Source organism: Pleurodeles waltl, chromosome 12, assembly GCF_031143425.1.
Source record: "Pleurodeles waltl isolate 20211129_DDA chromosome 12, aPleWal1.hap1.20221129, whole genome shotgun sequence".
Classification (NCBI taxonomy): Eukaryota; Metazoa; Chordata; class Amphibia; order Caudata; family Salamandridae; genus Pleurodeles; species Pleurodeles waltl.
The window spans coordinates 307,808,177-307,835,173 of NC_090451.1; the positions used below are offsets into that span (position 1 = coordinate 307,808,177).

At 44.1% G+C, this 26,997-nt stretch overlaps 1 protein-coding gene across 8 annotated transcripts in view; it reads right to left on the minus strand.

The window, feature by feature from the left end:
- The window catches only part of CHD9 (chromodomain helicase DNA binding protein 9), a 1,629,153-nt gene that overhangs the window by 1,115,927 nt on the left and 486,229 nt on the right, over positions 1 to 26,997 (minus strand). For all 8 annotated transcript variants that reach the window (XM_069216350.1, XM_069216347.1, XM_069216351.1 and 5 more), the window contains one exon: positions 6,779 to 6,900. In XM_069216350.1, the coding sequence (XP_069072451.1) occupies positions 6,779 to 6,900 (122 nt within the window). The remainder of the gene's footprint in view (positions 1 to 6,778; positions 6,901 to 26,997) is intronic.

Sequence of the window (26,997 nt, forward strand, 5' to 3'; positions counted from 1 at the left end):
AAAGCTCATGCAATACCACTGTAGTCACACAACACTTATACACATGAAAGAAAACAGTGTTGCAAAACTAAAAGTACTTTATTTTAGTGACACAATAACAAAAAAGTACTAGAGAGGCAACCCTCCAATAGGAGGTAAGTAACACACTAGATATGTACACTAGTAATCAGAAATAGGCACAGAAAATGATAGTAAACAGTGCAAATAGACAATATATGACCCTAGTGGGAGCCCAAACCATGAACAAAAAAATGGAATGTGAATGCAGGACGCCCACCTAGGTAAGTGGGAGCAGTAGGAACTAGGAAACCCCAAAGGTAAGTACCACAATGTCCCCCAGCGACCAGGAAGAAAGGTGTAAATTACTGGATTCTCCCCAAACGACCCAAAAGGAGGAAAAAAATGATAATGCAACACCCAGACAAGATTGCAAGAATCGAGTGGTGGACTCCTGAAGAGGAAGACCTGTGGAAGAAAGGGACCAAGTCCAGAAGTCTCAGAAGAGTCCAGTGGGGGCAGAAGCCACCAAACTGTGGTTGCGTGAGTTGGTCGATGGTAGGACGAAGGCGGTCAGCAATGCAGCCCTGGAGCCGGAGAAGAGTTCCTGGAGGATGCAATCAATGTCCCACGCCAGACAGAAGACTGCAGTCAGTCAAAGGCATGGAAAAGCCACCAACAAGCCTTGGCAAAGGCAGAAGTCACAGAGAAACAAAAATGGAGCTGCGGGGATCAGCAAGGTCCAGGTGGACTCAACCCACGAGGGGGAGGTCTGGGGGGACCCTAATCAAGGTGGAGAGTCCACAGAAGAAAAGGCAGTCGCCACAGGAGACCCACTGGAAGAGGAAGGAGGAGTCACAGAAGAACCCACACAGCACAAATGGAGAAGGGTCCCACGCCTCAGGAGAGCATGCAGAGGGCTGTGTAACGCCGGAAGGAGTGCTTGGGGCTGGGGCTACACGGAGCCTGAAGATCCCTTGGAGGAGATGCAACAAAGCCTCAGTAACTGCAAGAGACTCGGTGCACAGGATACTGTTCTGCGTGGAAAGGCAAGGGCTTACCTCCACCAAAGTTGGACAGCTGGCAGGGCGGATCAAAAGGACTACTCCAGACCACCTCCCATGATGCAGGATCCATGCAGCTCAGGATGAGAGGAGATCCACACAGCCGGCCGTCGTTGCTGTTGGTGCATGCTGATGCGGGGGAGTAACTCCTTCACTCCAAGGGAGAGTCCTTCTTACTTCTCGTGCAGACTGAAGACTTGCCACCCTCAGAGGATGCACAGCCAGGGAAATGTTGCAGAAGCTGGAAGGAGCTGTGGAAACAATATTTTAAGCAGAGTCTTCGTCATGGATTCAGATTCTCAGTTCCTGGAGATTCCAGTTGCAGTTCCAGTGTCTAGAAGTCGAAGTAGATGTTGCAGAGGAGTCCTGCTGGAATCTTGCATGACCAAATCTGAGCACCCACCCAAGAGTGAGACCCTAAATAGCCCAGAAAAGGGGACTGGTCACCTAGCCAGGTGACCACCAATCAGGAGGGGGCTCTGACGTCACCTGCCTGACCTGGCCACTCAGATGCTCCCAGAGTCCCTGCTCACCTTGGAGTCAAGATGGCAGAACCCATGGACCCTCTGGAGGAGCTATGGGCACCACCCCTGGGGTGGTGATGGGCAGGGGAGTGGCCACTGCCCTTTCCATTGTCCAGTTACATGCCAGAGCAGGGACTGGTGGTCCCTGAATTGGTGTAGACTGCTTTATTCATGGACGACACCAAAGCATACCAGTGGCTTGGAGAGGCTATCCTTCCCAAGCCATGTAACATCTATTTCCAAAGCAAGAGGAAATCCAAGGAAATCCTTTGTTCTGCCTTCCTGGGCTTGAGCTGTTCAAGCAGCAGGAGGGCAGAAAACTGTCTGAGGGGTGACAGCAGCTGGGGTTGCCCAGAAAACCCTGTAAAACTGGTGGTAGCAATGCTGGGGGTTCTCTAAGGAGCCCCCAGAGTGCATGAAATCATACTTCCAATACTGGCAACAGTATTGGGGTATGATTCCGACATGTGTGATACCCAACATGCCTAGGTTCAGAGTTATCATTATGTAGCTGGACATAGGTGGTGACCTATGTCCAGTACACACACAAAATTGCTTCCTTGCAGTCATGAAGTCCAGGAAAATGGGACTGAGTTTGTGGAGGTACCTCTTCTAGTGCAGGGCTGCCTTCACACACAGGTACTTGCACTGTGCCCTCTGGGCTAGGAGGGCTTGGCTTCTTATAGGGGTGACTTACAGTGGCCTGGGGTGAATGCACCCTTTCACACAGGCTGCAAAGGTAGGCCTGCACATACACTTTGCATGGGCTCCCCATGGGTGGCATAATACATGCTGCAGCCCATGGGGATCCCCTGGTACCCCAATTCCCCGGGTACCTAGGTACCATAAACTAGGGACTTACATAGGGGTACCAGTATGCCAAATGTGGGGTGTAAGTGGTTCAAGTAACCACATTTGAAGGGAGAGAGCATAATCATTGGGGTCCTGGTTAGCAGGATCCCAGTGAACACAGTAAAAAGCACACTGACAGACAAATAGTGGAGGCAACAATGCTAAAAAGAGGCTCCTTTCCTATACTTATCAGAGAGTAGTGCTAAACATTTGTTGCACTTACAGAGGCAATAATTGAGTCACACATTCAAAGAATAAATCAAAGACCAAATTTGAAAAATAACATTTCTTTTTATATATATTTTGGAATAAAGAAATTCGTTCACAAATAAGTACAGTTTTTTATATTAATTTTCACAGTTAAATAAAACGTTCAAACCTGTGCACCATTATGCACAATCCATCCTATGGAAGGAAAAGTCAGGGATAGATCGACACAGTCGGTTTCAGGGGTTCGCCTTCAAGGTTTGGAGTTATAGTGGGTCAAGGTCCAAAGTACTACCAGCATTTCTTTGGGAAGCACCCGGGTTTCACGGGATCAGGGTGCTGGTGAGTTTGTAGCTGGGCATATTCAAGTAAGTGGAACCACATGGAAACAGGCTGCGCAGGGCGACAAGCTTGAGAGCTCCCAAACAGGGGCTTGGGTCGCAAAGGGTCTTGGAGCAAGGGGGCAGAACCTGTTCTTAGAAACCCGGGCTGGACGCCTCAGGTGTAGAGTGGTTATGGCGGACGGGCCGGCGTGCTAAGATGCTTCTTGCAGTTTGGGGTTAACAGATGGCAGGAGCAAAATCAGGACTGCTCGGCCACTCACAAAGTGGGTATCAGAGGTGCTGACATCGTTTGACGGCTGCTCGGTCCTGGTGCAGTGGGTATCTGGAATGGACTAACTGTTGGTGCTTGGTGCAGGGTGTCCGGTACCCTGGCGGTTGGTGCTTCACAGCTTCGGTTGGTCCTGATGTCTTCACACTAGGTGGGGAGACAGTTCTGGGCCTCCAGAGCACAAGTACCTTCTCCTGGTCATCTGCAGCTTCAGTCGGGCCTGGGAGCTGCAAGGTGGTGGACCAGACTCTGATTGTTGGTGCCCGCGGTCCGCAGGGATGTAGCTCCTCTATTCCAAAGGAGACTGGTGGCAATTTTCGAGGTGCTGGTAGGCTATCCAAGGCTTTGGTACTTCTCCAGCTTGCAGGATGAGTCACTCTGTCACAACTCTCAAGAGAGTTGTGAGCAGGGAGGGTTTCACCCTGAAAGGTCTCAGCTCTTCTGCTGTTCTCACCGTGCAGTGACCGATCTTTGCCCTTTTTATCTTGATCCGTCAAAACTAAGTTCTTGGGTTCAAAGGTGTCACCTAAATACTCAATTCAAGAGCACTAAGGGGAGTACCTGGTAGCAGTCATTGGGCTACCGACCTTCAGGGTGACTAACCCCTCTTAATGACCACTTCCGGTGGGAAGGAGGCATAACTCTGACCGTAGAATGTGAATCCCGTCCAAAACAAGATGGAGGAATCTGAAAGCCCAGAGCAGGCTTTGTTCCTGGTCCCCAAGAGCATAGGCTCTCACCTCAGTAGGTCAGAAAAATGTCTACTGTGGCAGAACTGGTTGAGGCCAGTCAGTCAACAAACTAGCAGTCAGTAGGTTTTGCAGAGGGCACCTCTAAAGAGCTCTCTGATTGCATGTATTATTAAATCCATTACTGGATTCAGTGAGGGTTTATAAATACAAGATGTTTCATACCAAACATGTCTATACTCAGAGAAGCCATCATGTAACTGGGGAATTCAGACTGTCCTGTGTCCAGCACATGCATTTAAAATGGCTTACCTGTCCACTTACTATGTATAAGAATCGACGGAGACATAGCAGGGGAATACCTGCTCATGCAGTTATGTCCTCACATGTGATATAATGCACCCTGCCTTAGGGCTGTAAGGCTTCTTTAGGGGTCATATGCAGTGGTAGGGGACCTGGCACACAGGGATGTGTAGCAGGTCATGTTTTCACTTTTGTCTGCACCAAGACACACAGCTGGCGATGGCAGCACTGTGTGCGTCTGGTGAGGAGTCCCTTCGGGTGGCACTACTTGTGCTGCAGATCTTAGGGACTTTTAGTACCCCAGGCCCTATGTACCAGGAGTACCATTTACTAGGGACTTACAGAGGGTGTTACAGGCTACGCCAACTGGGGAAAACAACTGGACAATTTTGGAAGAGAGATCTGGCACTGGGGATCTAGTTAGCAGGAACACAGAGCACTTTCAGTCAAAATCACAAGAGACAGGCAAAAAGTGGGGGTATCATGCCTAAAATGGGGTGCTTTCCTACAAATGCCTGTACTGAAAGCTCTTTATAGACTTTCCGTGGAGGTCATAGAAACATTTAAGTTAGTAAGCATCATGTTCAAGGGTATTCATAACTGATGCCTGGAATACTTACGTGACTCTTTTAAAAGCTATGGTGGCATTATAGAAGCATCCATAAGCTTAGTCTGGAATTCAAGAAAATCAATTCCTGCAAGCCCCCCATACAGCCCTCCTGTGGTGCAGCCCCGGAATGGACTGCCAGTTTAACAAGATGCTCTAAAAAGTTCTTCCAATTTTTCAAAGGACTAAAAACTTTCAAGTTTAAAATCTATTTCAGTTAATTTCTTTTGCTGATCTCCTGTTCAGTCTCATGATTTCCTTTTAACTCTCTCCCATCACCTCTGCACCATACTCTACTTATGCCCTTTATCCTCACATCAGCCCTTCGGACTTGAGGCCTACCACTCTCATACCTGTGCCATTTACCCGGAGGTCCTCTTTTATCCTTTGTTTAATTCCCTCACTACACCAAGTGAATATCCTTTCAGTTCTACATAAGGTATTAACTCAAACTCCACTTGTTGGATACAACTTTGGAGAAATAATTATTTGGTTGATCAAGGAAACTCAGGAAGGTAACTGTGCTGGTGGAAATTTCTTCAAGGGTGACTCTAGCAACATATTAATATCAAAGGAAATATATCCCTTTTCAGAAATAAAATATCTTTGTGCTCAAGACACTTCGGGGTGCTAGATACCCCTGGAGTGTGGGGATTTCTTTAGTTTTCTTAAGTGATGGAGGCTTAACAAATGCCATTTTCTTTCTTAAAGGACAGCAAATCCAGTACATGAGAGAATACGACTCAGCATATATTGTACCTATGGTGTGTGCCTTGACATCAAAGGTCTTTGCTATGTTATTAGTCACAGAGTTGATTTTTAGATCTACCTCTTGAGAAATGGGTAGAGTAGCCTTCATGCTCTGATGTGGAAAAGACACGTCCACTAGAAATTTCCACATGCCAAATCTTTTATATAGCTTTACCCTTAATAAATGTCTTTGGAGTGTTGATTTTAACTTTGATTGCCACCAATCTATGTGTATTCATAAACAATGCAACATCACACTGACACTTTCACTTTGTGGGAGAGTCAGAGGCATATAAATAAAGGAGGGTTCTCCCCGGATGTCTTTCTGACACAGGAAGAGTAATCAATATATGGTGAAAACTTTAGAGGGGCTGTGACTGAAATAATCTGCAAAATTAAAACAAATATGGAATGTCATGTTTAGATTAAACATGAAAAGTGAGAAGACATCCTTAGGTACTGAATCAATGTAAAAAGATGTCAACATCGTTTTATTTTCCTTTCAAGGGAAGATTCCGAAGAACATACACTTGGTACTCAGTGATCATGTACATGTACAGTATGGCAGCATGGGATATTGGAGCTGTTGCCTACCTTAAAGCTGCAGTGTTTAATTTGTAGTAGAGATTGCTGTCCATCTCATCCCATTTTCACTTACTCTTTTCTTTATAAAGGAATCTGAAAACAATCACTAGTACTACAGTCACTTTAGAGGATTCTCCAATTACAAGAAGCATATTTTTGTAAGGTAAATATACTCACATTTAGCTAATGTGACCTGTAAATAGGTGCATCTATGAAAAGCATGACTGAAACGATTATTTCTTGGTGAGGCACTCTGAGGTGCTGTTCAGCTTTTAGTGGGGCTTGAGTGTATTAAGCTACTGCTACTTCACAGCAAAACCACAGTGATTACACTGGTTCAAATAATTGCTCTCAGATCCAGCATAGCTTTTGATTGGAGAATGCACTTCCAACCATAGATGAATCATGCTGGCTGTGATCCAGTAAAAGAGTAGAGCGGCTGGCCATATGGGTGACAAGGATTCTAATGAAGTTGCTAGCATTCAGTAATACCACACTGTTGTGATGTAATTTCTGGCAATGTACTCAACAGAATAGTTTGGTATGTGCACTTAATTGTTATGTAATTTAAAATAACACAATATTTACCGGTTATACCAGTTGAAAAGAAGCCAGTTGAGTCCTTCCAGTTGGTATTCCCTGAGCTCGTTGCCATTATTATAATCTCTAGACTGATCTATCTTCTTCCAGGTGTTAGGAAGAGGTCGATCCTTAAAAATAGGTACAAAAGAAAATATTGAGTGCTTTAATTAGACACTGATGCCGCAACATTAAATTATTTTCAACTGAAGAAGATAATATGGATATCTCCTAATAAACAAAAAAAACAAATCACCTTAAAAAACGCACAATGACCACTTGATTGCCTGGTTTTGTCCAGTGCAATCCTAGTACTCCTGGGGGTGCACGGATGGGAGAAGAGGTCACTTTACAAAGCACAAGAGTTGCATGCTGGTATGAGCTGTTCACAGACGTATGTTCAGACACAGACATTCACAAAAGATGGTGGAAAAGAAGTGCAGCCAAAAGAGGTATTGAAATGCATGCATAATTCCAAGGGAAGGAGGGGGATGAGAGTGCAGTATTCATACATGGAAACAGATTAGGCTTGGTATTGAGAGAAGAGGAAGATTGCTGAAGAACAGAAGAATGAGGGCCATTTTTAAATGATACAGCAGTTCATTCTGGTAATAGACGCTTAGCAAGGAAATGGGCATTTGCTAATTTAGCCTATTTTGTAGTGAATGGACTCTTAAATAAAGACAAATTATTTCAATTTGAGGCATTCAGGAAGAAGAGGAATTCAAGAAAGATTCTGGAATGCATGGGTAATGAACAATGAAAGCTAGGGATGGAGGTAGGCAACTGAAATAGCAGGAAATCCAAATTAGCAACAGAGGTCCTGGCACTGGTAGAAGATTTGGAATTAGAAAGTGAAATTCTTTAGCTTTACAAAACAACATATAAAATAATGCAATGTATTTTATGTTTTAAGTGGAGCAACAATAAATTGCTTACCTGTAATTCTAATTCTCCTACCGGGGAATTCTCATCGAAGTCATAAGCACTGAAAAGTCCATCCCACGTGCGGGACCCCTGAGCGCACTATCTATCTATCTATATCTAAGTATATATATATATATATATATATATATATATATATATGTATGTATGTATATTTTACACAGTAGACATCTGTTCGTGGCATATAGAGCTGCAGATTCAAATGCTGTGCATAGTTCTCCATCTAGTGTTGGGCTCGGAGTGTTACTAGTTTTTTTTTCGAGTCACAGGATTGAGTGACTCCACCTCTGAGTGATATTGCGCATGGGCATTGAGTCCGAGTCTTTTGTTAGATTGTTTTCTCGCAGGAGGGTGAAGTAAGGAGTGACTATATATATATATATATATATATATATATATATATATATATATATATATATATATATATATATATATATATGGAAAATGTCACTTACCCAGTGTACATCTGTTCGTGGCATATAGTGCTGCAGATTCAAATGCTGTGCATAGTTCTCCATCTAGTGTTGGGCTCTGAGTGTTACTATTTTTTTTTCGACAAAGAAGTCTTTTTTCGAGTCACGGGATCGAGTGACTCCTCCTGTTGGTGATAGTGTGCATGGGCATCAACTCCTTTGCTAGATTTTTTTCCCGCAGAAGGGTATAGGAAGGAGTGAGAGTGAAAGAATGTAAATGTACAACTAAATATAATAAGTAATTAAGCTGTCCATGCAAATGTAAATATATATATATATATACATAAATACAAATAAGTACGGCAACGACTACAGGCTTACGGGGAGGAGGGAGGGCAGGGCGCATGTGAATCTGCAGCCCTACATGCCACGAACAGATGTACACTGGGTAAGTGACATTTTCCGTTCGGTGGCATGTGTAGCAGATACACATGTTGTGCACAGACTAAAAAGCAGTCCTTCTCCCAGTGAGGTGGTGGCTAGCCTGTAGAGGTTGAAGTGGTTTGAAATAGTGTTTTTAGTACTGCTTGACCAACACTGGCCTGTTGCTTTGATAATACATCCTCACAGTAATGTTTTGTGAATGTATGTGGTGTGGACCATGTGGCAGCTTTGCATATGTCTGCCATTGGTATGTTTCCTAAAAATGCCATAGAAGCACCTTTTTGTCTTAGTGGAATGTGCTTTAGGAGTTATCAAAACTTGTATTTTTGCTTTAATGTAACATATTTGAATACATCTCAGAATCCATCCAGTTATTCCTTGTTTAGAGATAGGATTACCCTTATGTGGTTGTTGGAAAGCAACAAAAAGCTATTTAGTTCTCCTAAACTCTTTTGTTCTGTCAACATAGTACATTAGAGCTCTTTTAAGGTCAAGAGTGTGAAGAGCTCTTTCAGTAGTTGAGTCTGGCTGCGTAAAGAAGACGGACAATTCCACTGATTGGTTAATGTGAAAAGGAGAAACTTCTTTTGGCAATCATTTTAGATTTGTCCTAAGTACAACTTTATGTTTGTGTACTTGGGGGAAAAGATTCCTCGAGAGTGAATGCTTGTATTTCACTCACTCTTCTTAATGAAGCAATTGCTACTAAGATAGCAACTTTCCATGTGAGAAATTGAATATCACATGAATGCATGGGCTCGAATGGTGGTCTCATTAATATTGTGAGTACAATATTGAGATTCCATGCAGGAACTGGTGGAGTTCTTGGTGGAATAATGCGTTTAAGTCCTTCCATAAAGGATTTTATGACAGGGACTCTGAAGAGAGAAGTATGCTGTATGGTTTGTAAGTATGCTGATATAGCCGTGAGATGACTCTTAAGAGGAAAAAGTTAAATTTGCTTTTTGTAAATAAAGCAGGTATCATACAATATTTTGTATTGATGGTTTAAATGGATCTATATTTTTAGGTTGACAGTAGTAAACAAACCGTTTCCACTTGTTTGCAAAGCACTGTCTAGTTGTTAGCCTGCATGCTTGTTTTAGAACTTCCATGCATTCTAATGGAAGGTGTAAATATCCAAACTATGACCTCAGGAGTCAAATCGCTAAATTGAGTACACTGGGATTAGGATGCCTAATTTGACCCTTGTTCTCTGTTAACAGATCTGGTTTGTTGATGGGGTAGTACTGAAAGATCCAGAAGCGTTGTGTACCGGTGTTGGCATACCCACGTGGGAGTTATGCGTATCATGGTGAGAGTGGAGTGACGCAGTTTGTTGACCAGAAATGGAATCAATGGGAGAGGGGGAAAGCGTAAGCAAATATCCCTGACCAGTTGATCCATAGAGCATTGCGCTTGGATAGAGGGTGTGGGTGTCTGGATGCGAAGTTTTGGCATTTTGCGTTTTCCCTTTTTGCAAAAAGGTCTATGTCTGGTGTTCCCCACATTTGAAAGCACTGTTGAAGTATCCGAGAGTGAATTTCCCATTCATGTATTTGTTGCTGCGTCCTGCTTAGTAGGTCTGCTAGCTGATTGTGAATCCCTGGGATATATTCCACTAGCAAGTAAATCTGATTGTGAATTGCCCATTTCCATATTGTTTGGGCTAGGAGGGACAATTGGGATGAATGTGTCCCCCCCCCCCCCCGTTTCTTCAGATAATACATTGTTGTCATATTGTTCGTTTTTATTAAGACTGTTTTGTGCCTGAGGTTGAAAAGCTTTTAGGGCCAGGAACATAGCTAACAATTCTAAATGGTTTATGTGATAAGTTAATTGCGTTGAGTTCCATTCCCCTTGTATGATTAGGTTGTTGAGATGAGCTCCCCAAACTGTCATTGACGCATCTGTTGTTATTATGGTCTGAGGCACTGGGTCCTGAAATGACCGCCCTTTTATTAAGTTGTTGTGATTCCACCACTGCAGAGATTTGTAGGTTTGGCGGTCTAGCAACACTAGATCCTGTAATTGACCCTGTGCTTGAGACCATTGTTGTGAGAGACACTGTTGCAGCAGTGTCATGTTTAGTCTTGCATGCGGTACTATTTGTATGCATGATGCCATCATTCGCAATAGTTTCATGAAAAATCTTACTGTGTTATTCTGACTGAGCTGTATTTGTGATATGAGGAAATGAAAAGCCTCCACCCTTTGTGGATTTGGGAAGGCTAATGCTTTTTGAGTATTGAGAATTGCACCTAAGTAAGGTTGAACCTGTGCTAGTTGAAGATGAGAATTTTGGTAACTGATTTTGAACCCTTATGTGTGTAGGGTATCTATTGTGCATTGAGTATGTTGTTGGTACTGCAGAATATTGCTTGATTTTATTAGCCAATCGTCTAGATAAGAAAAGACATGTATGTGTTGTCTTCTGAGCTGAGGTGCTACTACAGCTAGACATTTTGACAGGATGTATAGATTTAGGGGTCTGAGATGTAGGATTGGTCTGAGAGTTCCATCCTTTTTTGGTATAAGGAAATATAGTGAATATAGTCCTGTTCCTTGTGGTGATATTGGAACCCTTTCTATTGCTCCTTTTAGTAATAGAGATTGTACCTCTTGTTTTAGCAGAACATTGTGTTCTGGAGACAGTCTGTGAGAACGAAGGGGAATGTTTGGTGGAATAGAAATGAGTTCTATGCAGTAACCATTGTGGATAATTGAAAGTACCCACACATCTGTGGTGATGTTTTGTCAGTGAGAGTGGAACTGTTGCAGTCTTCCTCTCAGGAGACATGTGGGATTGTAGGTTGTAGAGGAAGTCATTGCTTTGGGGTAGTGGTGACAGTCTGAGGTATTAAACTTTCTTCTGGCTCTAAAGTGTTGCCTCTGTAAGGGCCTCTAAATGACCCTCTTGGATAATATTGCTGAGTTTGTTTGGGATGGGAGGTGAAAGCCTCTGTCGATTGGGGTTTGAAGCCTCTCCTAAAATGTTGTTTGCGAAAGGAACCCCGAAAAGGTGGGGTATATAGGGCGCCCGTGGCTTTTGCAGTGTCAGAATCCCTTCTGAGTTTTTCAATATTTGTATCTACTTCAGGTCCGAATAAATGTTCTTTATCGAAAGGCATGTTAAGCACGGCCTGCTGGGTTTCGGGATTAAACCCAGAGGATCCTAACCATGTATGTCTACGCATTGTTGATACTTCTAGCTGCAGTTTCAGCTGCATCAAGGGCAGATCTAATTTGATTATTAGTGATCGCTTGTCCCTCTTCAACAATTTGTTGAGCTCTCTTCTGATGCTCTTTGGGTAAATATTGCAAGAATTCTTGCATGTCATCCCAGTATGCCCTGTCACACCTTGCTAACAAGGCTTGGGAATCGGCAATACGCCATTGGTTAGCTGCTAGTGTAGCTACCCTTTTACCCGCAGCATCAAACTTCCTCCTTTCTTTGCCAGGGGGAGGAGTATCCCCTGAAGACTGGCTATTAACCCTTTTCCTTGCAGCACTAACTACAATAGAGTCTAGTGGTACTTGTTGGGAAATGTAGACTGGGTCTGCTGGTGCAGGCTTATATTTTTTATCTATTCTTGGGGTTAAAACTCTAGCCTTGACTAGTTCCTTAAATATATCATCAGCATATCTAAGCATACCAGGCAGCATTAGTAAACACGGGTAGCATAAGTGGGTGGAGGATAATGTATTAAAAAAATCCTCCTCCAATGGTTCTGCATACATCTGATGCATCTGAATCCCATGGTATGCAGATGCCCTATATATGACCTGAGTGTAAACTGTACTATCCTCTGGTGGTGAAGGTTTGGTAAGATAGAGATCTGGGTCATTTGACGGTCTAAGATCTGAGTCATACAAGTCCCAAGGGTCCACTGTATCTCCCTGTGAGTAGGTATGGAAGTGTGATGGTGAAAGTAGTGGTGGTGGGGTAGTAGGCAGTTGAGAAAAAGAAAGCTGTGGCGAATGAGGTGGAGAGAGCTATGAAGGTGATGGCTTCTCCTTTCTCTTAAATATTTTTGCTGGTGTGAAGAAGTGTCAAGAGTTACTTGAAACTCCAGCTTCCTTTTGGTCTGTGGAGGAGGTGAAGCAATCATTTTTCCTGTCTTCTTATGGCTAAATATCCTTCTCTGTCTACTGTCCATTACCTCCAAGATTGGCTGGATCAGAGTCCTCGGAATGATATTCAGATGGCTTTATGACTTTAGAGGATTGTTCAGTAGTTCTCTTTGATATGTGCTTTAGGTGGCTCAAAAGTCCTGTCTTCTGTGTAGAATAATTATTTCGGCTCCGAAATAGTACCTACATTTCTCAGTCCTAAAAATACCAGCTGAGATTTCGACTCCGAAGCCGAACGTTGTATTTTCGACTCCAAAGAGTGTGGACGTCGGCTAGGAGGTGGAGCTTTTTATTTGTTTGCTCGATTCCGGCACCGAAACAGGCATGGCCTATTGATGGGGTGACTTTGCCTTTTTTGGAGCCGAACCAGAGGGTCGGTCAATGACAAATTTCTTTTGGGTGGAACCATGGCTTTCTGGCAGTGGTGCACCAAAGTCCTTAATGGATTTCTTGATAGCGGGGGTGGGGGCAGCTGTACTCACATGTTGAGCCACTGTGATAGGTTGGCTGTATTTAACTGAATCTGCTTCGCAGTCAGTGTCCTGAATGAAACAGCCGTATGTGCCTGCTCCTCCTCTAAGATTCTCATGGACTCTGTATATTTCAACGCCATTTCGAGGCTTCTTGCTCCCCGGTCACGCATTGTCTTTTTCAACAGAAACGACTGACAGGCGTCACAATCTTTGTCTTGATGTTCTGGAGAAAGGCAAAGATTACATACCACGTGCTGATCAGTTTAAGGGAATTTTGCGTCGCATCGAGGACAAAATCGGAATGGAGTCCAATCCATCAGGCTATGGCGTGGTAGGCCTGACCAGGCCCAAGTAGAGCGCAATCACCCGAAAGGGCATTTTCTGGATCTCAACGGTACTTCTGGATTGATTGCAGATGTAAAGGCGGTCGAAACAATACAGACGTAGAATAAAGTTAATATAAAGTTTCTGAATTGAAAGTCTCAGAGCGAGAGGACACATGTCCGAACCAGACGGCAGAAAGAAAACAATCTAACAAAGGAGTCGATGCCTATGCACACTATGACCGAGAGGAGGAGTCACTCAATCCTGTGACTTGTAACACTCCAAGCCCAACACTAGATGGCGAACCATGCACAGCATGTGTATCTGCAGCTACACATGCCACTGTGTATATATATATATATATATATATATATATATAGATATATATATAAAGAAAGTACTACAATGGCTACAGGCTTTCGGAGAGGAGGGATGCAACGAACAGATTTCTCCTGGGTAAGTGACATTTTCCTTCAATGTCATGTGTAGCTGCAGAAACGCATGCTTTGCATACACTGAAAAACAGCCCCCTCCTGAAGTAAGTGGTAGCTAGCCTGTAAGAGTTGGAGTCGCTTGAAGAAAATAAGTTACTTACCTGTAACTGTAGTTCTCCAGTATTGGAATCTTTCATAGATTCACATGCTTGAATCATTCCCCGTCGTCGAGATGGGAGTCCCGGTACAATTTTCACAAGTAATGTTAAGACATATTAGCAGAAAAAAAAGGCCCTAGGCCTCTTCAATTTCACAGTCTATCAGAGTCATTTTGTGAAAAGGACCAAACCTGAGCCTCCACCAATCAGACGACAGCACCCTTCAGAACCTCCTGAGAGAAGCTCCAGCACCTCAGATTTTCCAAGCATAAGTGCGTATAATATGTTAAATAGAGAAAGAAAGAAAGAAAGAAAGAGGTGAAGTGAGCTTCTCCGGGGAGGCTGGTGGGGCGCATGTGAATCTCTGAAAGATTCCAATACTGGAGAACTACAGTTACAGGTAAGTAACTTATTTTCTTACTCCAGTATTGGAACTTTCATAGATTCACATGCTTGAATCAGAGTAGAGAGCAATAACTATGCACATTGTAATATGACAACACCTCTAATAGAAAAAAACACTTTGATCCACAAAACCTTATTATCATCCTGCATATAATATGCAACTATATAAGTATACACCTATATATCTATCTATATATATATATCTAAATATATATATGGAAAATGTCACTTACCCAGTGTACATCTGTTCGTGGCATTAGTCGCTGCAGATTCACATGCTGTGCACATCCCGCCATCTGGTGTTGGGCTCGGAGTGTTACAAGTTGTTTTTCTTCGAAGAAGTCTTTTCGAGTCACGAGACCGAGGGACTCCTCCCATTTCGGCTCCATTGCGCATGGGCATCGACTCCATCTTAGATTCTTTTCCCCCGCTGAGGGTGAGGTAGCAGTTGTGTATGCTAGTAATAGTGCCCATGCAATGGAGTAATGTACATAATGTAGTTTAAAGTAATATATTTACAAATATACAGATGTTCAAGATCAACTTCTAAAAGGCTACAGGCTCCCGGGGAGGCGGGTGGGTGCATGTGAATCTGCAGCGACTAATGCCACGAACAGATGTACACTGGGTAAGTGACATTTTCCGTTCGATGGCATGTGTAGCTGCAGATACACATGCTGTGCATAGACTAGTAAGCAGTTATCTCCCCAAAAGCGGTGGTTCAGCCGGTAGGAGTTGAAGTTGTTTGAAACAATGTTCGTAGCCTACTGTGGCTTGTTGTGCTGTTAGCACATCTACACAGTAGTGTTTGGTAAATGTATGAGGCGTAGACCATGTAGCTGCCTTACATATTTCAGTCATTGGAATATTTCCTAGAAAGGCCATGGTAGCACCTTTCTTTCTAGTTGAGTGTGCCTTTGGTGTAATAGGCAGATAAATAATTGTTTTGTTTTTCGAATTAGTTTTGTTCTGTCAATGTAGTACATTAACGCTCTTTTGATGTCTAATGTATGTAGTGCACTTTCAGCTACAGAGTCGGGCTGTGGGAAGAACACTGGTAATTCTACTGTTTGATTTAAGTGGAACGGTGATATGACTTTTGGTAAAAATTTAGGATTTGTCCGTAGAACTACTTTATGCTTGTGTATTTGAATAAATGGTTCTTGTATGGTAAATGCTTGAATCTCACTTACTCTTCTTAAAGATGTGATGGCAATTAAAAATGCAACTTTCCATGTTAAGTATTGCATTTCACAAGAGTGCATGGGCTCAAAAGGTGGACCCATGAGTCGTGTTAAGACAATGTTGAGGTTCCATGAAGGAACTGGTGGTGTTCTTGGTGGTATAATTCTCTTTAGACCTTCCATAAATGCTTTTATGACTGGTATCCTAAATAGAGAAGTTGAGTGCGTAATTTGCAGGTAAGCTGAAATTGCTGTAAGATGTCTCTTAATGGAAGAAAAAGCTAGCTTTGACTTTTGCAAATGTAATAAGTATCCTACGATGTCTTTGGCAGATGCGTGTAAGGGTTGAATTTGATTATTATGGCAGTAATAAACAAACCTTTTCCACTTATTTGCATAGCAATGTCTAGTGGTAGGTTTCCTAGCTTGTTTTATGACCTCCATACATTCATGTGTAAGGTCTAAGTGTCCGAACTATAGGACTTCAGGAGCCAGATTGCTAGATTCAGCGATGCTGGATTTGGGTGCCTGATCTGTTTGTGTTGTGTTAACAGATCTGGTATGTTTGGTAGTTTGACATGGGGCACTACTGAAAGGTCTAGTAGTGTTGTGTACCAAGGTTGTCTTGCCCATGTTGGTGCTATTAGTATGAGTTTGAGTTTGTTTTGACTCAACTTGTTTACTAGATATGGAAGGAGTGGGAGAGGGGGAAAAGCGTAAGCAAATATCCCTGACCAACTCATCCATAACGCATTGCCCTGAGCCTGATCTTGTGGGTACCTGGATGCGGAGTTTTGGCATTTTGCGTTTTCCTTTGTTGCAAATAGATCTATTTGTGGTGTTCCCCAACTCTGGAAGTAAGTATTTAGTATTTGGGGGTGAATCTCCCATTCGTGGATCTGTTGGTGATCCCGAGAGAGATTGTCTGCTAACTGATTCTGAATTCCTGGAATAAATTGTGCTATTAGGCGAATGTGGTTGTGAATCGCCCAATGCCATATTCTTTGTGCCAGGAGACACAACTGTGTTGAGTGTGTCCCTCCCTGTTTGTTTAGGTAATACATCGTTGTCATGTTGTCTGTCTTGACAAGAATGTGTTTGTGGCTTATTATGGGTTGAAATGCTTTCAGCACTAGAAATACTGCCAATAGTTCTAAGTGATTTATGTGAAACTGTTTTTGGTGAGTGTCCCATTGTCCTTGGATGCTGTATTGATTGAGGTGTGCTCCCCACCCTATCACGGAGGCATCTGTCGTTATTACATATCGTGGCACTGGGTCTTGGAAAGGCCGCCCTTTGTTTAAATTTATACTGTTCCACCATTGAAGCGAGGTGTATGTTTGGCGGTCTACCAACACCAGATCTAGAAGTTGACCCTGTGCCTGTGACCACTGTGATGCTAGGCACTGTTGTAAGGGCCGCATGTGCAACCTTGCGTTTGGGACAATGGCTATGCATGAGGACATCATGCCTAGGAGTTTCATCACCATTTTGACTTGTATTTTTTGTTTTGGATACATGGCCTGTATTACATTGTGAAATGCCTGAACCCTTTGTGGACTTGGAGTGGCAATCCCTTTTGCTGTGTTGATTGTCGCCCCTAAGTATTGCTGTGTTTGACACGGTATAAGGTGTGACTTTGTGTAGTTGATTGAGAAACCTAGTTTGTGGAGGGTTTCTATGACATACTCTTTGCGTGTTGTGAACATTTTTCTAGCGTGTTGGTTTTGATTAACCAATCGTCTAGGTACGGGAACAAATGTATTTGCTGCCTTCTGATATGTGCGGCTACGACTGCCAGGCACTTTGTAAAAACTCTTGGCGCAGTTGTTATTCCGAATGGCAACACCTTGAATTGGTAATGTATCCCCTGGAATACAAACCTTAAGTACTTTCTGTGTGAAGGATGTATCGGTATATGGAAATATGCATCCTTTAGGTCTAGTGTTGTCATGTAGTCTTGTTGTTTGAGTAGTGGAATTACGTCTTGTAATGTCACCATGTGAAAGTGATCTGATTTGATGTAGGTATTTAATGTTCGGAGATCTAATATAGGTCTCAGAGTTTTGTCTTTTTTGGGTATGAGAAAGTACAGAGAGTAAACTCCTGTTCCTTTCTGGTGTTTTGGTACTAATTGTATTGCTTCTTTTAGTAGCAATGCCTGAACCTCTAGTCCTAGAAGATCTATATGTTGTTTTGACATATTGTGTGTTTTCGGTGGGACGTTTGGAGGGAATTTGAGAAATTCTATGCAATAACCATGCTGGATAATTGCTAGGACCCAAGTGTCTGTTGTTATTTCCTCCCAATGTTTGTAAAATTTGGTTAGTTTCCCCCCCACAGATGTTATGTGTTGGGGATGTGTGACTTGGAAGTCACTGTTTGTTTTGAGGAGTTTTGGGACTTTGGAACTTTCCTCTATTCTTTTGGAATTGTCCCCCTCTATATTGTCCTCGAAAACGTCCCCGCTGATACTGGCTCTGGTAAGTGGGTCTTGTTTGTGAGGTTGTGGGTTCTGTGCTTTGTCCTCGAAACCCCCCTCTAAACTGTGTTTTTCGAAATGTGCCTCTGCCCTGTGGGGAGTAGTGTGTGCCCATGGCTTTGGCTGTGTCAGTGTCAGTGTCTTTTTTAAGTTTTTCGATCGCAGTGTCCACCTCCGGCCCAAACAACTGCTGTCCGTTGAATGGCATATTCAGCACAGCTTGCTGTATTTCTGGTTTAAATCCTGATGTACGCAGCCATGCATGTCTCCTTATTGTTACTGCTGTCTTGACAGTTCTAGCAGCTGTGTCTGCAGCATCCATTGCTGACCGTATCTGATTGTTGGAGATACTCTGTCCTTCTTCTACTACTTGCGGCGCTCTCTTTTGGAACTCCTTGGGCAAATGTTCTATAAAGTGTTGCATTTCGTCCCAATGGGCCCTATAGTATCTGGCCAACAAAGCCTGTGAATTGGCAATACGCCACTGGTTTGCTGCCTGTGCTGCCACCCTTTTGCCTGCTGCGTCGAATTTTCTACTTTCTTTATCTGGAGGTGGTGCATCTCCTGAAGAATGTGAGTTCTCTCTTTTGCGCGCAGCCCCTACTACAACTGAGTCCGGTGTTAGCTGTTGTGTGATGTACACGGGGTCTGTTGGTGGCGGTTTATATTTTTTCTCCACTCTTGGAGTAATAGCCCTTCCTTTTACAGGCTCTTCAAATACTTGTTTGGAGTGTTTTAGCATTCCAGGTAGCATAGGAAGACTTTGATACTGGCTGTGTGTGGACGACAGTGTGTTAAAAAGAAATTTGTCTTCAATGGGCTCAGCATGCAGGCTGACATTATGAAATGCAGCTGCTCTCGACACCAGCTGTGCGTAGGCTGTACTATCCTCTGGTGGCGACGGTCTAGCTGGATAACATTCAGGACTATTATCTGACACTGGTGCGTCATAAAGGTCCTATGCGTCAGGGTCATCTTGACTCATTCCTGTATGAGTTGGGGATTGCATCATTGGTGGAGTGGCTACCGGTGATGGTTGCGGAGAGCATTGTGGAGATGGTGGCGGGGTTACTTGTTTAGCCACCTTTGCCTGTGGCTGCTTGTCTTTGTCCTGAAAGGCAAGTTTGCGTTTCATTTTAATTGGAGGGAGAGTACTGATCTTCCCTGTTTCTTTTTGGATATGGAGCCTTCTTTGTGTATAGTCTGGCTCTATTGTTTCCAATTCCTGTCCAAATCTATGTGTTTTCATTTGTGTGGACAGTCCTTGTTCCTCAGTGTAGGAACTCGTTTTCGGTTCCGAGGCCGGATGTTTCGGTATCGAAACCTTATCGGCTGCTTTTTTCGGTTCCGACGAAACCTCCTTTACTTTTGGCGTCGTGGTCTCTCGGTGCCGACCCATTTCGGTGCCGAACCTGCTCGGAGCCACTATCTCGAGCCCGAGATTGCTGTGTGGCGGTATCTCGACCGGAGTCGGATGACTTCGCCCCCAGCGTGCCCTTTTTCGGTGCCGATGATCGGTCACCTATTTTTCGGGTTAAGCCATGGCCTGTTGGCGGTGGCGTCCCCTGGGCTTTAGTGTTTTTTTCGTGAGTTTTGTGTTTCGACGTCTTACTCACAGTTTTCGGCGTTTCTTCGGGATCGATCTCATCCGATTCATGGATGGAGAATGTTTCTTCCTCCTCCTCGAAACGCTCTTGTCCTGTCGGCGCCAACGCCATTTGCAGTCTCCTTGCTCTTCGGTCTCTTAGTGTCTTCCTGGACCGAAACGCTCGACAAGCTTCACAAGTATCTTCCTTGTGTTCCGGCGACAAACACAAGTTACAGACCAGATGCTGATCTCTATATGGATACTTGTTATGGCATTTTGGGCAGAAGCGGAATGGGGTCCGTTCCATCAGCCTTGAAGAGACACGTGGCCGGGCCGACCAGGCCCCGACGGGGGATCGAAAAAACCCCGAAGGGCCACCGGAGCTCTTCAAAAGTCAGTGTCGATCTTTTGTAACTAACCCGATACCGAACGCGAACAATATCGACGATTTTTCCGAGATTCTAACTAACTTTCCGACCCGAAACACGGAGCGAAAAGGAACACGTCCGAACCCGATGGCAGAAAAAAAACAATCTAAGATGGAGTCGAAGCCCATGCGCAATGGAGCCGAAATGGGAGGAGTCCCTCGGTCTCGTGACTCGAAAAGACTTCTTCGAAGAAAAACAACTTGTAACACTCCGAGCCCAACACCAGATGGCGGGATGTGCACAGCATGTGTATCTGCAGCTACACATGCCATCGAACATATATATCTATATATACCTCCATACACATAGATATGCATGTACAGCTACATGATGAAATACCAAGAGACACAGTAAAAATAAATTATTATAAGACACTACTGTAACATGACCGTTGTCTTCAAACCCGTTTACTTATGTGATTGTCATAACGTTCTTTTATCTTTGTATACATTTCTGTTTTTCTTTTTTTTTTTTTATGTAAACAATGTGCATACCTGTTCTAGGATGGAGGGATGTAGGAGAAATGGCTCACCTTCACCTGAAGAGATTCCTGAGAACCGCTTGGCCTACTACTACCTCTCCCTGAGATAGAGATTCCAAGCAGTAGTGCTTCGTGAAAGTATGACAGCTCTTCCATGTTGCTGCCCTACAAATGCCTTGTAGTGGCACTCCGGCAAACAGTGCCGCTGACGATGAGACTTTTCTCGTAGAATGAGCATGCACGGATGATTGTTAAGGTTTGCCCGCTGCTTGATGGCAAAAGCGAATGGCTGAGGCGATCCATCTGGAAATACTCTGCTTGGATAGTGGGTATCCCTTCCTAGGAGCACTGTACGCTACAAATAACTGATTAGAGCGTCAAAAGGATTTAGTCCTGTCCAAATAAAATTGAACACATCTTTTAACGTCTAAGGAGTGTAATGCCCTTTCCGCCGGAGTAGATGAATGAGGAAAAAAAGACTTGAAGACTAAAGGTTAGTTTATGTGAAAGTCTGACGGAACCTTTAGAATAAAATGCGGGTTAGTGCGCATTAGCAGTCTGTCGTGTTTAAGCTGCAGGAATGGCTCTTGGGTGGACAGAGCTTGCACCTCACTGACCCGCCAGCTGATGTAAGGGCTACCAATAAGGCAACCTTCCACGACAAGAACTTGAGGGAAGCACGATGGATCGGCTCAAATGGATGTTTCATCAGTTGTGCCAAGACAATATTCAGATTCCACGAAGGAGGCGGTGGTCTGAAAGGAGGGTAAACCCTGAAAAGCCCCTTCAGAAATCTCTTAATTAGCCGAGAAGAGAAGAGTGAGGGTGTGTCATCTGAACGTCTGTATGCAGCTATAGCTGCTAAGTGAACTTTAATGGACGAGTGTGCTAGGCCAGATTGAGCTAGCTGTAAGAGATATGGCAATATTTCCTCTGGTGGTGAGACTAGAGGGTCAATCCGACGCTGATGACACCAGGCACAGAATCTTTTCCATTTACATGGATACGTTTTGTTAGTGCTATCCGCTCTGCTTTTGACAAAATATCCCTGCAGTCCTGCGGGATATTCAAATGTGCGAACTCTCTGTGGTGAGGAGCCATGCTGATAATCGCATTGACTGCGGATCGGGGTGCCGAACCTGGCTGTTCATTGTTAGTAATTGAGGTAACGGCTCCAGTGGAATATGAGGTTTGAGTGACAGAAGGAGAAGTTCCGCAAACCAATGTTGGCGCAGCCAGTACGGGGCTATCAGTATCAGAGTGCACGGTTCTGTTTTCATCTTCGTGAGGACCTTTGGGATCAACGGAATGGGAGGAAAGGCGTAAGCAAAGATGTCTGACCAGACTATCGAAAACGCATTCCCCCAAGATCCCTTCTGGTGATGCCAACTTGCGAAGAACTGGCATTTGGCGTTGTCTTTGTTCGCAAACAGGTCCACCGTTGGTGTTCCCCACAGGGAAAAAATATGGTTCAGTACTGTCTGGTCTAGCTCCCACTTGTGGCAGTCCGATTTCTGCCTGCTGAGTGCATCTGCTGTCTTGTTGTTTATTCCAGGCAAGTGTACCGCTGATAGTGTGATGCCTTGCTGCGAGGCCCAGTTCCAGATCGCTTGGGCTTCCTTGGAGAGGGTGAGAGATCTTGTGCCTCCTTGTTTGTTGAGATAGTGCATCGTAGTGGTGTTGTCCGTTCATTCAACCACTTGCGATCCCGAGATCCTTGGGAGAAACGCTTGTAAGGCCAGGTGCACTGCCCTGAGTTCTAGCCAATTGATAGGCATTGATGCCAGATGCAGTGGCAATTTGCTTCTTATTTTCAGATCCTGTAACACCGCTCCCCAGCCTTCCAGTGAGGCATCCGTTGTTATGGTCCACGGGGCTGGCTGTTGTAGAAACGAAAGGCCGATTGATAGATGATGCCTTTGAGACCACCATCTCAGAGTTCTGATCATTATCGGAGTTATTTGTATCTGGTCTTCGAAAGTGCCTGATACTTGGAGCCATTGACGATTTAGTTGCTCTTGTAAGGGGCGCATCTTTAGCCGACACAGAGGGACTAGAGGTATGCATGAAGACATCATGCCCAACAGCGATTAGAACAGACTGACAGTAACCTTTCCTCTTCTTTGTATGGAACTTACTAGTCAGTCATTTTTGTTGCCTCTCTAACGTGGGACATGCCATGGTGGATTCTGTGTTCAGTCTTGCTCCTAGAAAAGTAATATTGCGTACTGGTAGGGGGTTGGACTTCTCCCAGTTGATTGTGAATCCGAGATTGGTTAGTAAGGAAACTCACTTTTTTGTTGACTTGTGCGCTCCTGCGTAAGTCTTTGCCTTTATCAACCAATCGTCTAAGTATGGAAAAACCTGGTGCTTTCTCCTTCTGAGAAAGGCTGCGACTGGTGCTAGACAATTGGTAAATATTCTTGGGGCTGATTTCAGTCCGAAAGGAAGGACACAGTATTGATAATGGCTCCCGGCTACGGTGAATCTTAAGTATTTTATGTGGGCAGGGTGGATGGGTATGTAGAAGTATGCGTCTTTCAGGTCTAGTGATGACATAAAATCTCCCAGATTGAGACGCAGAAGGACTGCTGATCATTCGGAACGATTGCTTCTTTAGGTATACATTTAGTTCCCTTAAATCGAGGATCGGCCTCCAATCCTTCCACTTTTTCCGAATGATGAAGAACCTGGAATAAAATCCTGTTCCTCGTTGGGCCCGAGGCACCTTCTCTATAGCTTCCTTGAGAAGCATCTTGTCGATCTCTTTTTTGAGTTGTTGAGGGTATCTTGAAGGAGTCCTGCGGGGAGGGCTGGAGGGAGGAATCTGGATAAATTCTAAAGTATGGCCCCGTTTCACTAATTGTAGGACCCACTTGTCTGAAGTAATGGTTTGCCATTGACTGAGGAATAAAGAGATCCTCTCGCCCAAAGCGACAGGAGGCGGACTGGACGTAGCCAGAGCCTTGAAAACATCAGGTTCTACGAGCCGAATCTTTGGCCGGACGGGTTGAACGTCCACGGCCGGCAGGTCTACTATAGGCTGGTTGTGGCGGCTGCCTTTGCGAGTAGTATGGACGATATTGCTGTGAAGATGATGGATAGGAAGAATATCTGTGCTGTTGATATCCCCCTCTGTATGAGGGTTGGCCACGCCCTCTAGGACGAAAGGACGATCTTCGATATTGCAAGGTCCCTAATGACCTTGCCGTATCCGTTTTGATTGATTGTAGGGCTTCATCGACATGTTTTCCAAATAGCGCTTGGCCATCAAAGGGTAAGTCTAGGATTTTATTTTGAACTTCTGGCGAAACGAGGTGGCTTTAAGCCAGCCCTGTCTTCTTAGTACAGCTGCACCTGCAAGTTGTCTAAAAGCAGTGGTCGCTATATCCATTGCACAGTCTATAAGCTCTGCAGACGTGCGTTGACCTTCTTGTACCGTTTTATTTGCCTCCGATCTCGCATCCTCCAGCAGTTGGTTAATAAAAGGTGCAATGTCCACCCAAAGCTGTCTGTCGAATCTACCCAGAATAGCCAAAGAGTTGGCAGCTCTAACTACTAGGCTAGCCATAGAAGAAAACCTTTTCCCTATGTTATCTAGCCGCCTACCCTCCTTGTCTGGGAGTGCGGAAATCGGGGCAGAAGGATTCTTCGATCTTCTTTGAGCTGCCTGAGCTACTACTGAATCCGGAGGAGGATGCCCTGTTAAGCATGTTGGTGCATCATCAGGAGCTTTCTATTTTTTATCCAAACGTGGCAATACTGCTGTGACTGTAGCCGGATTATTCATGACTTTAAGGCCCTCTTCCCACAGGTAGTTCACCGTCGGGATAGAGCGCACAGACTTCTGAAAGGGTTCTTTAAAATCGTACAGGAAACAGTCTGTTTGTTTAGTAGGTAACGGTAAGGCAAAACACTTGGCTACCCTCTCTAGAAGATTGTGAAATCCTCCAATGTCTTCTGGTGGGGATTCCACCTTCGAATGAGAAGGAGAAGAAGGAGCAGGGATAATGTACTCGTCCCACTCTGAGTGAGTGTCCATGAGCTCTCCTTCTTCCTGATCCCCTTCTGAGATGTCGGTGTCCTGAGGAATTGTCATGTCCGGAGTGGCCACATTTGTGAGATGTAAGGACATTGGTCTCTGATGTGGAGTAGAAACACCAGAAATAGGCGATGGAGGAGGTTGTTTTTCTTGAGGAGGAAACCTTCTGTTGTAATCCACTAACATCGCTCTAAGGTCAGTAAGCAGGGAGGAAGGAATAAACATCCCCTGTTGTTATTGCTGTTGCTCTGAGTAAAGCTGGGGATCATAAGCTTCTTCATATTCCTCTTCTTCCTGGTACTTTACATTCAATTCAGATGGACTGTGGGCTGTTCCAAAAAGCTCCTCTTCATCTGAGTCTTCGTCTCCCTCCAAAAGATGTACTGGCACAAGGGAGAACACCTTACTAGGTGATGTGTGGGTTGGTGTTAGCTTTTCTACTCTTTTAGATGTTTTTCCCTCGTCGACGGTGTCGTCGACGATGTCATTGACGACGAGTAAATAGACTTCGTCATGGACGGTGCCGTCGACGCTGGACGCACGGTTATTTTAATAGCAGAAAGTTCTTGCCGACGAGTCTACCGTAGACGACAGTAGGGCTGACACTGACATCAGTGCCGTCGACGATGACGAGGTGTAGACGGTCGTCTACGCTGATGTCGTCGCTGCAGTTCTCGTCGACGGTGGGGTACTTGTTCTCGTCGACGATTTCGCCGGCAGAGCCATCGACGGTGGAAATCCGGAAGTCGATGTTGTCGTCGGAAAGGCACTCACCGACGGTACCGTCGACTGTGAATCCGTCGATGAAGCCTTTTTTCCAGTCACAGAGGATGGCTTCTTGAAAGGCACAGATGGTGGAACAGATGAAGACTTTCTGTGCCTCTCAGAACTGGAAGAATGTCTTTTCCTCTCTGGAAACTTTCTGGAAACTTTATTTGGGGAAGAAGATGGGCTGCGACCCTTATAAGACCCTGAAGTAGTCTTTTTAAGGGCCTTTCTTGAGAGTTGTGAGGGAGATCTAGAGCGTGATCTCGCCCTTTAAGATGATCTTTTAGATGTTGATGATTCCTCACTCTCAGAATCAGAAACTGGATCCTTCCTATGTTTTGGTTTCTGCAGCCATATTAATAATCTGCCTTCCCTGTCTTAAGGTTTTAGAAGAAAAAGTACGGCAAATCTTACAGTCTTTGGCTGAATGATCTGGGTACAGGCAGTAAATGCAGTCTTGGTGAGGGTCTTCAGAATGAAGCCTTTTCTTCCCACAAGTCTTGCAGTCTCTGAAGAGACCCTTCTTCTCCTTGTCAGACATAGTTGAAAAATAGCTGACAAATCCAATTAAATCAGTTTCTCTGAGAGAAAATAGTTGAAAAAGGTGTGAAGACAGAGCAGAGCTCTGAGGAGACTCCCTAGCACGACGTGCGGTAGAAAATCTGAGGTGCTGGAGCTTCTCTTAGGAGGTTCTGAAGGGTGCTGTCGCCTGATTGGTGGAGGCTCAGGTTTGGTCCTTTTCACAAAATGACTGATAGACTGTGAAATTGAAGAGGCCTAGGGCCTTTTTTTCTCTGTTAATATGTCTTAACATTACTTGTGAAAATTGGACCGGGACTCCCATCTCGACCACGGGGAATGATTCAAGCATGTGAATCTATGAAAGTTCCAATACTGGAGTAAATCGCAATTAAGCACTGCTTGACTAATATTTGCTTAATGGCGAGATAGCACATCCACACAGAAGTGTTTAGTAAATGTATGTGGTGTGGACCATGCGGCAGCTTTGCATATGTCAGCCATTGGTATATTTCCTAAGCATGCAATTTGAGCTCCTTTCTTCCTAGTAGAATGTGCTTTAGGAGTTACTAATAGCTGTCTTTTAGCTTTAAGACAGCAAGTTTGAATAAACTTTACTATCCATCTAGCTAATCCCTGTTTTGAAATAGGATTACCCTTATAAGGTTGCTGAAAAGCACAAAAAGTTGTTTAGATTTTCTGAAATCTTTTTGTTCTACCTATGTAATGCATGAGAGGTCTTTTGACATCAAAACTGTGAAGAGCTCTTTCAGCAACTGAATCTGGCTGCGGAAAGAAGACTGGCAATTCCACTGACTGATTGATGTGAAATGGTGAAACCACTTTGGGTAGGAATTTTGGGTTTCTCCTAAGTACTATTTTATTTTTGTGCATTTGGAATAAAGGTTCTTCTAAAATGAATGCTCGAATTTCACCAACTCTCCTTAAGGAAGTAATCGCTACTAGGAAAGCAACCTTTCTTGAGACAAATTCATGAGTGCAACAA